Source organism: Melospiza georgiana, chromosome 29 (assembly GCF_028018845.1).
Source record: "Melospiza georgiana isolate bMelGeo1 chromosome 29, bMelGeo1.pri, whole genome shotgun sequence".
Classification (NCBI taxonomy): domain Eukaryota; kingdom Metazoa; phylum Chordata; class Aves; order Passeriformes; family Passerellidae; genus Melospiza; species Melospiza georgiana.
The window spans coordinates 5,062,798-5,075,071 of NC_080458.1; the positions used below are offsets into that span (position 1 = coordinate 5,062,798).

Genomic DNA, 12,274 nt, shown 5'->3' on the forward strand with positions numbered 1-12,274 from the left:
GGAGTCACCCTGGTTGAGGAGGGGTCCAGGATACAGCCCCGACCCTCCAGGTGACCTCCGGAGTGGGGAACTGGTTTGACTGGGGTGAGCCCCCCTCCCCTCCTCACCCACGCAGCCTTAACGCCGAAACCAAAGAGCCCTCGCCCCATGGGCTGTCCCAGCGCTCCCAGTGCCCCCCGCCCCAAATCCCAGTCTGGCAGGACTGCAAGCGCCCCCAGCCCCGCTCCAGGGGTGTTACTCCCCAAAGGTGGGCCGGGGGGGTGCCTGTACATTGTGTTCATACCTGTCTGTCTGTCCGTCCGTCCCTCTGAACCCCCTTTCTGTGCGAGCACCAGCAGTGCCACCCCCTCCCCTCATTAAACCCTTTCTCAGGGGACTGTGACTGTGTGTTTGTCACCTCTGCCAGGGGTTTGTCACTTCTGCCAGGTGTTTGTCACCTGTGCCAGGTGTTCGTCACTTCTGCCAGGTGTTTGTCACCCCTGCCAGGTGTTTGTCACCTCAGCCAGGTGTTCGTCACTTCTGCCAGGTGTTCGTCACCTCTGCCGGGTGTTTGTCACCTCTGCCAGGTGTTTGTCACCTGTGCCAGGTGTTCGTCACCTCTGCCAGGTGTTCGTCACCTCTGCCGGGTGTTTGTCACCTCTGCCAGGTGTTTGTCACCTCTGCCGGGTGTTTGTCACCTGTGCCAAGTGTTTGTCACCCCTGCCAGGTGTTTGTCACCTCAGCCAGGTGTTCGTCACCTGTGCCAGGTGTTTGTCACCCCTGCCAGGTGTTCGTCACCTCTGCCGGGTGTTTGTCACCTGTGCCAGGTGTTCGTCACCTCTGCCAGGTGTTCGTCACCTCTGCCAGGTGTTTGTCACCTCTGCCAGGTGTTTGTCACCTGTGCCAGGTGTTTGTCACCCCTGCCAGGTGTTCGTCACCTCTGCCGGGTGTTTGTCACCTGTGCCAGGTGTTCGTCACCTCTGCCAGGTGTTCGTCACCTGTGCCAGGTGTTTGTCACCTCTGCCAGGTGTTTGTCACCCCTGCCGGGTGTTTGTCACCCCTGCCAGGTGTTCGTCACCTCTGCCAGGTGTTTGTCACCTCAGCCAGGTGTTCGTCACCTCTGCCGGGTGTTTGTCACCTCTGCCAGGTGTTTGTCACCCCTGCCGGGTGTTTGTCACCCCTGCCAGGTGTTCGTCACCTCTGCCAGGTGTTTGTCACCTCAGCCAGGTGTTCGTCACTTCTGCCAGGTGTTTGTCACCTCTGCCAGGTGTTTGTCACCTGTGCCAGGTGTGTGTCACCCCTGCCAGGTGTTTGTCACCTCTGCCAGGTGTTTGTCACCCCTGCCAGGTGTTTGTCACCTCTGCCAGGTGTTCGTCACCTCTGCCGGGTGTTTGTCACCTCTGCCAGGTGTTTGTCACCTGTGCCAGGTGTTTATCACCTCAGCCAGGTGTTTGTCACCCCTGCCAGGGGCTCCCTGATCCCGTCCTTGGTCCCCTGTGACCAAAACCCGCCCGCAGCAGCTTCGCCACCCTCGGGCAGGGATCCCGAGTTGGTGTTGCCGTGACCCGGATTGCAATTAAGCGCTTCAAATAATGCAAACGGCTTAAAATGATGCTGTTAATGATGCAAAAAAAAATGGGTTAAAATAATTCAATTTTCGTGCGAAAAAAATTGGCTAACATGACGTCATTAATAATGGGGGAAAACGGTTAAAATAATGCGATTTTATATTGTTTTGTTTGTGTAATTAATGGTGCAAAGATTGCATAAAGTAATGCAATTAACTGTGCCAAAATTTCATGAAATTATGCAATTTTGTATGATTTGCTGTGACACAATGATGCAAAAAAATACTTAAAATAATACGATTGATGATGCAAAAAATATTTTAAATGCAGCAATGCTGCATTTGCTTAAAATACGGCAATTATGTGTGCAAGATTTGTTTAAATAACACAATTGTGCATAGTTTGCTTAAAATAATGCAATTAATTGTGCCAAAATTCCATTAAATTAGGCAATTTTGTATAATTTTCTATAACAGAATAATGCAAAAAAGTACTTAAAATAACGCAATTGACGATGCAAAAAAATACTTAAAATGCGATGATGCAGCGTTTGCTTAAAATAAGGCAATTATGTGTGCAAATTTGTTTAAATAACGCAGTTGTGCGTAACTTGCTTAAAATAATTCAATCAGTGGTGCAAAAAATGCTGATAGAAATGAAACAGTGCAAAAAATTTCCTTAAAATAACCAAACGAGTAAGCAAATCTTTCATTAACGCAATTTTGCATAATTTCGTTGAACTCAATTAATCATGCAAAAAAAAAAAAAAAAAAAAAAAAAACAACCCTGAACGCAATTATAGAAATCAGGGTGTTTCCCCGCGCACCCAGAGCCTTGTCACGCTGTAATTAACCCGTAATTAACCCGTAATTAACAGGCAATTAAGGCGGAATTAACCCGCGGCAGCGATGGGGCCGCGCCGGTGGCGCCCCCTGGTGGTGCCGGTAGGGAACGAGCGCGGCCGCGCCCGGCCCCGGTCCTGCGATGCTCCGGGAGCACCGGGCGGAGATTCCGTGGGTCTGGGGCGGGTACCGGGCGTGTCCGTGGGTCCTCTGGAAGTCACGGGGTCCTGGGAAGCAGCGGGACCCGCGGGGATTCAGAGTTCAGGGGTGGAGGCTCCTTCACCGAGGTGGTGGCACCAAAGGGGACAAGGCTTGGATGTCACCACCAATCCCGCTGTAACCAGTGCTTGTTGCGGTGACGGGAGGGGAGGTGAGACCCCCAGAGTGGCACTCGTGTCATGGAGAGGGGCCCTGGGACAGAACGGGACCCTGGGGACACAGATCCCCCCTCAGCCGAGCGCTGTGTCCCTTTCTGTCCCCATGACAGTGACACCACAGGGGACAGCAGAGCCACCAATCCCGGTGTAACCGGTGCTGGTTGCGGTGACAGGAGGGAAGGTGAGACCCCCAGAGTGGCAGCTGTGACATGGAGAGGGGCCCTGGGACAGAATGGGACCCTGGGGATGCAGATCCTCCCTCAGCCGGGCACTGTGTCCCTTTCTGTCCCCGTGACGGTGACACCACAGGGGACAGTGGAGCCACCAATCCCGGTGTAACCGGTGCTGGTTGCGGTGACAGGAGGGAAGGTGAGACCCCCAGAGTGGCACTCGTGGCATGGAGAGGGGGCCCTGGGGACCCAGATTTCCTTTCTGTGCCACTCCCCGTGGCAGTGACATCGCTTGGGTGTCACCGGACCGCCAGCCCCGAGGACAGCAGCGCCAGCTGTGGTGACAGGAGGGAGTAGCCGCGACCCCCTCGGCCTCAGGGCAGCGTGGGGAACGCTCGACATCAAATACACCCGGGGGTGTGGTTGGCAGATCAATAAATAGGCAATAAATAGCGATAAACAGCGGGGGGGACAAGGCACAGGGACACACCGCAAGGCACAGGGACACACCACGGCCCTGTCCCGTGGCGCTGACAGCAGGAACAGCACTTGGGGTGCTCCCAGCCCCCCCTGCTCCGCTCCTGCCCCCTCAGGACGCAGCAGGGTCGGACAAACCCCTCCATGGCAGCCGCTCCTCTGTCACTTCCCCGCTCGCTCCTGGTGCGACTCCGTCACCACTTGCTGCAGGAGGAGAGTTTGGGGGTCAGTCCCGAGGCGGCCTTGGGGCTCCCAGGCAGGGCACCCCCAATTCTCACCTGCCCATCCCGGGTCTCGATGGTTTTGATGAGCACCATCCTCCGGGCCGGGCTCTCCGCAGGCGGCGGCTCCAGCACTGGGCACAGAGGGGGCATCAGCACCCTGTGCACGCCCAGATGGCACAGGGACCCCCAGGAAAGACCCCCGGGCATCGTGGGGGACCCCCAGCTTGGGGCTCACCTGAGCTCCTCATGCCGAAGGAGGTGGTGGGGTGCGGTGGGACGGTGATCCTGGGGGCAGAGGAGGATGAGGAGGGGCTGGCACCCCTGGGCATTGCCAGGGAGCCTTCCACACCCTCGAGTCTGTGACCCACAGCCCGGATCAGCTGTGCCCGTGGGCTGGGGGCTGTGCCCATGGTTTGCCAGGCTGGGAGTTGTGCCCATGGGCTGGGGGCTGTGCCAGTGGTTTGCCAGGCTGGGGGCTGTGCCCATGGGCTGGGGGCTGTGCCCATGGGCTGGGGGCTGCGCCCATGGGCATCCAGGCTGGCACCCAGAGCAGAGCCTGAGGCAGCTCCCCCACCATCCCCTGGCCTTGCTTTTATCTCAGCTCCCGTGGGAACCTCTTGTTTTCCTGTGGGAACGAGGCCTGGAGCTGCTTCCTCCCGGCAGAATCCCACAACAACCGGGATGACTCGACACAGGGGCCATCCCCCGCGGCAGTGGGGACGATCTGCTGCCCTCACCGGCTCTCCTCGCCCTCCAGCAGCTTTCTGTAGGTGGCAATCTCGATGTCCAGGGCCATCTTGACGTTCAGCAGGTCCTGGTACTCGCGCAGGTGCCGTGCCATCTCCTCCTTCATCTGCTGGATCTCCTGCTCCAGCCTCCCCACCACGTCCTGGTAGTTCCCGATCTCCTCGCCGAACTCATCCTCCATCTCCCGCATCTGCCGCTGCAGCGCCTCGTTCTGCGGGCACACCGAGGGCTGCAAAGGGCTCCGAGGGCTGGACTCCGCTCTTTGCACGGCCCCCCGAACGCTCCCCGGGCTCTCACCACGCCCTTCAGCCCGTCCACCTCGCAGGTCAGGCTCTGGATCTGCCGCCGGGACTCGTTCATCTCCTGCTTGGCCAAACGCAGCGCCTCGTGGTTGCGGTTTGCTGCGTCCGACAGATCGGCAAACTGCGCGGGCAGGGGGCGAGTCAGGGCTCTGAGGGGGCTCAGCCGCTCCTAAATCCCCCCGCAGCCCCGGGTACCTTTGATTTGTACCATTCCTCGGCTTCCTGCAGGTTTTTGACCGCGATGCTCTCGTACTGGGTGCGGATCTCCCGCAGCGCCGCCGTCAGCTCCGGTTTGCACATCTCCGCCTCGGGCAGCGCCGCCGGGCTCGGGCCGCTCACCTCCAGGTCCCGCAGCTCCTGCGGGGGCTCGGGGGCATCACAAGGACCCGATCTGTGCCCCCCCTGCCCGCCCCATCCCGCCCCGGCCCCACCTCCTCGTGCAGCTTCTTGAGGAAGCCGATCTCGTCCATCAGCAGCTCCACCTTGCGCTCCAGCTCCAGGCGGGACAGCGTGGCGTGGTCCACGTCCTGCGGGAGAGGCGGGGATGGATGAGCTTGCAGGGCAGCGTGGAGGGGGTGAAACCACCCCAGAGCCCCACCCCGGGGTGGTGGTGGTGGGCGCAGACTCAGCCCCCCAAACTCTGATTTTGCACAGGGCTGACCCAGCATCACCCCAAAACCCGGGAGCTGAGGATGGAGGTGTGGAGGGACCAGACTCGGGCTAACAGTGTGCTCAGCTCTGGGGGTGCCAGGGACACGGTGGGTGCTCAGCTCTGGGGGTGCCAGGGACACGGTGGGTGCTCAGCTCTGGGGGTCCCATCCTGCCCCTCCCCACTCAAGGACTGAGCAATAACGAGGTGGGCACAAGCTCAGCCCCCCAAACCCTGGTTTGTGCAGGGCTGACCCAGCATCACCCCAAACTCCAGCTGGAGACACCCGGGAGCTGTGGAGGGACCAGACTGGGGTTGTCAGGGTGCTCAGCTCCGGGGGTACCACGGACACAGCGGGTGCTCAGCTCTGGGAGTCCCATCCTGGCACTGCTCGGTGCCATTCACGCACCAGCACCTCCCACGAGCCCAGAACTGGGATTATTCCCAGTGCCCACCATTCCCAGTCCCCTCCAGCCTCGGATCACGGGTACTGCGGGGGGACACGAGCCCCTCACCCCGCTGACCTTGCGGAACAGCACCAGGCTCTTCTCGGCATCCTCACGCTTCTGCGTCTCGTCCTCCAGCCTGGGGACAGCAAGGGATGAGAGGGAGGCGGGGGCGGGGGTGCAGACCCCTCCTCCTGTTGCGCACGGGGATGGAGCGGCCGCAGCGCTCGCAGCAATCCCGTCCCAGTGTCCCCACCCTTGTCCTGTCCCTCCCAGTGTCCCCACCCTTGTCCTGCCCCTCCCAGTGTCCCCAGCCTTGTCCTGCCCCTCCCAGTGTCCCCACCCTTGTCCTGCCCCTCCCAGTGTCCCCACCCTTGTCCTGCCCCTCCCAGTGCCCCGCCCTTCCGCAGAGCCCCCATCTCCCAGTGCCTCCCAGTGCCCTCCGTGCATCCCGGGTGCCTTTCCCAGTATCCCTTCCCAGGGGTCGCCTTCCCCGGGCATTCACCAGTCCCTCCCCCGACATCCCCGGGGCTCCCCCATCCCCATCCCGCTGCATCCCCCGCTGCCCATCCCGGTGCAAAGCCTCGTCCCATCACATTCCTCATGCCAGTGCGTCCCTGGCACATTGCCCAGTCTCCATCCCATAACTCAGCCTGCCACACCCCCGGTTCCCACTGCAGTTCATCCCTCGTCCAAATTCATCCCCCATCCCAGTTCATCCCAGTTCATCCCGCTCCATCCCAGTTTATCCCTCTTGCAAATTCATCCCAGTCCATCCCTCATCCCAATTCATCCCCCGTCCCAGTTCATCCCAGTTCATCCCAGTCCATCTCTCTTGCAAATTCATCCCCCATCCCAGTCCATCCCTCATCCCACTACATCTCTCATCCCAGTTCTTGCACCGTCCTAGTCCGTCCCAGTTCCTCCCCTGGTCCCCGGCACACCCTCCCCTCCCCATCCCCTATCCCAGTAGATCCCTCATCCCAGTTTATCCTCCTCCATCCCAGTCCATCCCAGTTCCTCCCCTGGTCCCCGGCACATCCTCCCCTCCCCATCCCCTATCCCAGTCCCTCCCAGTAGATCCCTCATCCCAGTTTATCCCCCTCCATCCCAGTCCATCCCAGTTTATCCCACTCCATCCCAGTCCATCCCAGTTTATCCCCCTCCATCCCAGTTTATCCCCCTCCATCCCAGTTTATCCCCCTCCATCCCAGTCCATCCCAGTTCCTCCCCTGGTCCCCAGCACATCCTCCCCTCCCCATCCCCTATCCCAGTAGATCCCTCATCCCAGTTTATCCCCCTCCATCCCAGTCCATCCCAGTCCATCCCAGTTCCTCCCCTGGTCCCCGGCACATCCTCCCCTCCCCATCCCCTATCCCAGTAGATCCCTCATCCCAGTTTATCCCCCTCCATCCCAGTCCATCCCCCGGTCCCTGCACACCCTCCCCTCCCCATCCCCAATCCCAGCTCATCTCTCACCCCAGTTCCTCCCGTATCCCAGTCCATCCCCTGCTCCCCGCGCATCCTCCCCATCCCTCATCCCGACCCGTCCTCTCTCCCCACCCCGCCGCCTCCCCCGGTCCCTCCGCCGTCCCACCGCTGCCTCAGCGCCGCCAGGTCGGTGGCGAGCCCGTCCCGCTCGGCCTGGAGCCGGTCCCGATCGCGGCCGAGGCGCTGCAGCCGCTCCCGCAGCCCCCGCAGCTCCCCCTGCACCAGCCCGGTGCGGGGCCCGCCGGCGGCGGTGGCGCGGCCCAGCGCGGCTCGGAGGGTCCCGTTCTGCCGTTCCAGCGCCCGCACCCGCTCCAGGAAAGCGGCGAAACGATCGTTCAGCGCCGCCAGCTCCTCCCGCTCCGCTCCCCGCGCTGCCGCCGCCGCCGCCAGCCGCTCCGGGGCCACGGGCAGCGGCGGCGACATCCCGGGGTCGCGGGCACGGCGGCTCATGGTGGCACCGGGAGGGCGCTGGCTGCCGGTAGCGGCCGTTTATAGCGGGCAGCGGCTCCGCCCCGCCCGGGGGGACCCGGGGGTACCGGACACAGAGAGAGGGGAGGGGTCTCCCGGCCGGAGGGAGGATCGGGGGCTGCGGATGTGCCCTCAGAGGGGCGGGGAAAAGGGGATGGGGGTGGTCGGGGACCCCCAAGGGATGAGGGGCGGGGGGCTGCAGAATGTGGGGCTGCAGGAATTCCCATTCGGGGGGGCTCGGGGATGTGGGCACTGCAGGAATTCCTATTCGGGGGGCTCGGGGATGTGGGCACTGCAGGAATTCCCCTTCAGGGGGCTCGGGGATGTGGGCACTGCAGGAATTCCCATTCGGGGGGCTCGGGGATGTGGGGCTGCAGGAATTCCCATTCGGGGGGCTCGGGGATGTGAGCACTGCAGGAATTCCTATTCGGGGGGCTCGGGGATGTGGGCACTGCAGGAATTCCCCTTCAGGGGGGGTTCGGGGATGCCCAAGAAATGAAGGGCGGGGGCTGCAGGGTGTGGGGCTGGGGGCTCGGAGACGCCATCAGGATGTGGGGCTGCAGGAATTCCCCTTCACGGGGGATCCCCTCGGGATGAGGGGCGGGGGCTGCAGGAGCAGGAATCCCCTTCAGGGGGGCTCGGGGACCCCCAAGGGATGAGGGGCGGCGGCTGCAGGATGTGGGGCTGCAGGAATTCATATTCAGGGGGGCTCGGGAATCCCATCGGGATGAGGGGCAGGGGCTGCAGGAATCCCCTTCAGGGGGCTCGGGGACCCCCAAGGGATGAGGGGCTGGGGCTGCAGGAATTCATATTCAGGGGGGCTCGGGAACCCCCAAAGGATGCAAGAGAGGGGCTGGGGGATGCAGGCAGAGGAAGCAGCAGCAGCACCAGGAGAAAGAGGATCCGAGGGTGCCCGGGAGACACAGGAACCCCCCCACGCTGGGTCAGAAGGAGAGAGACCCTTATGGGGTCCCCCCCAGGTAACATGGGGGTACAAACCCCCCCAAGCTGGCATGCAGAGCACCCCTTGAGCTGGGTTCCACTCTGCCTGGGGGGGTTCAGCATCCAGGGAGGGGGTGCCCCTCTCAGCCACCCCCCTCCCTTTGTGCCGGGGCCGCCGTGACTCGGCGCTGTGGGAGCTGCCATGCGCGGGGCAGCGCCGGACAGCGAGCCCTGAACCCCCCCCGAACCCCCCCTTTCCAGGCAGCCAGGGCGGCACTTACGGGAAGGAGTCGCTGCCCTGCCCAGAGGCTCCTCCAGGGGAGGGTCCCCCCCCAGCCCAGGACCCCTCCCCGCTCTGCAGAGCCGCACCGAGAGTGGCTCCGTGCCAGCTGCAGCGTGACACCACGTCCAGCCCGTCTGCAGCAGGCTCTGGGCAGGACTGGGGGCTCTCAGGGGGCACTTGGAGGCCCCCAGGAGCAGCAGAACGCTGAGGAGGACATGAGCTCCCCACCAGTGCCAGCTCATAGCACAAGGACCCCAACCCCACAGAGCCCCCCAGGCTCTCCCCCCTGTGCCAGCTGGCAGCAGGACCTGGCAGCCGACCCAGCTGAGGCCCCCCCCTCCCCTGGGATGTCCCCCCAGGTCACCACAAGGCAGATTGTCCCAGCACAATGAAGAGGCAGCACTGGGGAGAGGCATTTTAATGAACAGCACCACGGTGTCGAGACAAGGCGCTTCTATTCCTCTCCTTCGTCGTCGCCCTCCATGCTGTCGGCTCCCACCTCCTCATAATCCTTCTCCAGGGCTGCCATATCCTCACGGGCCTCCGAGAACTCGCCCTCCTCCATGCCCTCCCCCACGTACCAGTGCACAAAGGCCCTCTTGGCGTACATCAGGTCAAACTTGTGGTCCAGGCGGGCCCAGGCCTCGGCGATGGCCGTGGTGTTGCTCAGCATGCACACAGCCCTCTGCACCTTGGCCAGGTCGCCGCCGGGCACCACCGTGGGTGGCTGGTAGTTGATGCCCACCTTGAAACCAGTGGGGCACCAGTCCACAAACTGGATGGTGCGCTTGGTCTTGATGGTGGCGATGGCGGCGTTGACATCCTTGGGCACCACGTCCCCGCGGTACAGCAGGCAGCACGCCATGTACTTGCCGTGCCGAGGGTCACACTTGACCATCTGGTTGGCCGGCTCAAAGCAGGCGTTGGTGATCTCAGCCACCGTCAGCTGCTCGTGATAAGCCTTCTCAGCAGAGATAACCGGGGCGTAGGTGGCCAGAGGGAAGTGGATGCGGGGGTAGGGCACCAGGTTGGTCTGGAATTCCGTCAGGTCGACGTTCAGGGCTCCGTCAAAGCGCAGAGAGGCCGTGATGGAGGACACGATCTGGCTGATGAGGCGGTTCAGGTTGGTGTAGGTGGGGCGCTCGATGTCCAGGTTGCGGCGGCAGATGTCGTAGATGGCCTCGTTGTCCACCATGAAGGCGCAGTCGGAGTGCTCCAGGGTGGTGTGGGTGGTCAGGATGGAGTTGTAGGGCTCCACCACGGCCGTGGACACCTGCGGGGCTGGGTAGATGGAGAACTCCAGCTTGGACTTCTTGCCGTAGTCGACAGAGAGGCGCTCCATGAGCAGGGAGGTGAAGCCAGAGCCGGTGCCACCGCCAAAGCTGTGGAACACCAGGAAGCCCTGCAGCCCTGTGCACTGGTCAGCCTGAGAGGTTGGGAAGGGGAAAAGAGAAAACAAGACCAAACTGTCAGGAATTCTGAACTTCAGCTGCTACTGAGTTCCCCTGGAAGGAAAATTTTCCTCCCAGGATCTCAGGACCTTTCCAGCAGGTCCAGGTGAAGGAACCCCCGTCCTGCAGGGATTTGGGGACACTCTGCAGAGACAAGGAGGGCCATGTGTGTTCCAGGCAACAGAAGCTGCTCCTCTCTTTGGCCTCATAAGGACATTCTTAGGGTGTCCCAGCACCACAGCATGGTGGACAGGGCGTCCCTGACCTTCCATGTTGGACACTGACTCATGGTGGATCCCCCAGCTTTTGGGAGACACCCCAGCAGGTTCTGGAAGGCTTCACCCCCCCTCTCTTTTTATCTAAGAGGGTGCAGCAGGAGCAGGCTGTGATCCCACAAGAGCCCAGGGGCAGCCAGCTCAGCCTTTGATGTGCCAGGAGCTCCCCGAGCGGAGCCGCTGGCGCAGCAGCTCCGGCCGCCCCGGCGCCAGCCCCAGCGTGGGAACCAGGGGTTCAAAGAGCCTGGGCAGCCACACCAGTCAAACCAGTGCTGCACCAGCACCCAAAGCATCTCACCTGCCCCCCTGCCCTGGCCATGGGGCTCCCCACCCTCCTCCTCCTCTTGGCAAGGCCAGGATAGGTCCAGCATTTCCTTCCTGGGACAACGCCACCCTCTGTCCCAAAGTGCTGAGAAGAACCGGCCCAGGGACACCTGGAGCTTCCCTTTGTCCCCACATCCACCATAGGGATAGACCAAGCTCATCCTGTGCTGGTGGGGTTGCAGAGCCTTGAAAAAAGGGATTCATGTCAAGGGGAAGGCAAGGGGCTGATCCTGATCACTGAGAGCATCCAGATCCCATAGGGAGCCACCATGTGCTGCAGGCTGACACAACAAATCCACCCAGATCCTGGAGGCACAACAGGTCCCACCAGGAAGGTATGAAGTCTCTCCTGTCACAACCCAGGCCTGATCCCTCCTGGCACAACTCTCTGCCCTAAAGCGCTGATGGGGCTGAGAAGGACCTGCCCAGGCACACCCGGAGCTTCCCTTTGTCCCCACATCCCCCGCAGGGACAAACCCACCCCACGAGCCCCCCCCAGCGCCCCTACCAGCTTGCGGATGCGGTCGAGCACCAGGTCGATGATCTCCTTGCCGATGGTGTAGTGCCCGCGGGCGTAGTTGTTGGCCGCATCCTCCTTGCCCGTGATCAGCTGCTCGGGGTGGAAGAGCTGCCGGTACGTGCCCGTGCGCACCTCGTCTGCGGGGACAGCCCCGGGCCCCGTTAGCAGCCGGCGCCCGCCGCCAGCGCCCGCCCCGCCCCGCCCGCCGGCCGCCCCCCGCGCGCTCACCGATCACCGTGGGCTCCAGGTCCACGAACACGGCGCGGGGCACGTGCTTGCCGGCGCCCGTCTCGCTGAAGAAGGTGTTGAACGAGTCGTCCCCCCCGCCGATGGTCTTGTCGCTGGGCATCTGCCCGTCGGGCTGGATGCCGTGCTCCAGGCAGTACAGCTCCCAGCACGCATTGCCGATCTGCACGCCCGCTTGGCCCACGTGGATGGAGATGCACTCGCGCTGCGGGGGCACACGCCACTGGGTCACCCCTTCTTGTCCCCCCCTCAGCACCCACCGGGCTGGGAAGGGTCCCTCCTCAAGGCTGGATGGAGGCAGATCCTGCCCCAGGTGCTCCGGTTGTGCTCAGCTTTGGGGGTGCCATCCTGCTGCCCCTTCGCCAGGAGCTGAGACCCTGCACCAGTTGGTGCCCTTCACCCTGCACACCCCACAGAGCCGCCAATTGGGGTTCCTCGGGGTTAATGCTGCTCCCCACTACTCCCAATCCCCAATGAGACAGGGACACTGAAC

General features: G+C 62.4%; 2 protein-coding genes across 2 annotated transcripts; both read right to left on the minus strand.

Moving 5' to 3' along the window:
* Nucleotides 1-3,555: 3,555 nt before the first annotated feature.
* PRPH (peripherin) lies at nucleotides 3,556-7,722 on the minus strand. The gene is made up of 9 exons (XM_058042156.1): nucleotides 7,379-7,722; nucleotides 5,860-5,920; nucleotides 5,118-5,213; nucleotides 4,882-5,043; nucleotides 4,682-4,807; nucleotides 4,375-4,595; nucleotides 3,873-3,922; nucleotides 3,692-3,768; nucleotides 3,556-3,617 (listed from the first exon to the last, which is right to left on the minus strand). Exons 1-9 carry the CDS (start codon nucleotides 7,720-7,722, stop codon nucleotides 3,576-3,578), a joined length of 1,179 nt encoding a protein of 392 aa, XP_057898139.1. The 3' UTR covers nucleotides 3,556-3,575.
* A 1,682-nt stretch (nucleotides 7,723-9,404) lies between these two features.
* Nucleotides 9,405-12,007, minus strand: LOC131094532 (tubulin alpha-1C chain). The gene is made up of 3 exons (XM_058042181.1): nucleotides 11,764-12,007; nucleotides 11,524-11,672; nucleotides 9,405-10,391 (listed from the first exon to the last, which is right to left on the minus strand). The coding sequence occupies exons 1-3, from the start codon at nucleotides 11,882-11,884 to the stop codon at nucleotides 9,420-9,422; spliced, it is 1,242 nt and encodes a 413-aa protein (XP_057898164.1). The 5' UTR covers nucleotides 11,885-12,007; the 3' UTR covers nucleotides 9,405-9,419.
* Between the last annotated feature and the right edge of the window lie 267 nt (nucleotides 12,008-12,274).

Bases quoted from the DNA above. Each gene is read 5' to 3' on its own strand.
- PRPH (XM_058042156.1), bottom strand. From the start codon at position 7,722: ATGAGCCGCCGTGCCCGCGACCCCGGGATGTCGCCGCCGCTGCCCGTG. The intron at 4,596-4,681 runs GTGAGAGCCCGG...GTGTGCCCGCAG, and splicing joins TGGACGGGCTGAAGGGCGTG to AACGAGGCGCTGCAGCGGCA. The intron at 3,618-3,691 runs GTGAGAATTGGG...CTCCTCCTGCAG, and splicing joins TCGAGACCCGGGATGGGCAG to CAAGTGGTGACGGAGTCGCA.
- LOC131094532 (XM_058042181.1), bottom strand. From the start codon at position 11,884: ATGCCCAGCGACAAGACCATCGGCGGGGGGGACGACTCGTTCAACACC. The intron at 11,673-11,763 runs GTGAGCGCGCGG...CTGTCCCCGCAG, and splicing joins CCTGGAGCCCACGGTGATCG to ACGAGGTGCGCACGGGCACG. The intron at 10,392-11,523 runs GTAGGGGCGCTG...CCAACCTCTCAG, and splicing joins TCGACCGCATCCGCAAGCTG to GCTGACCAGTGCACAGGGCT.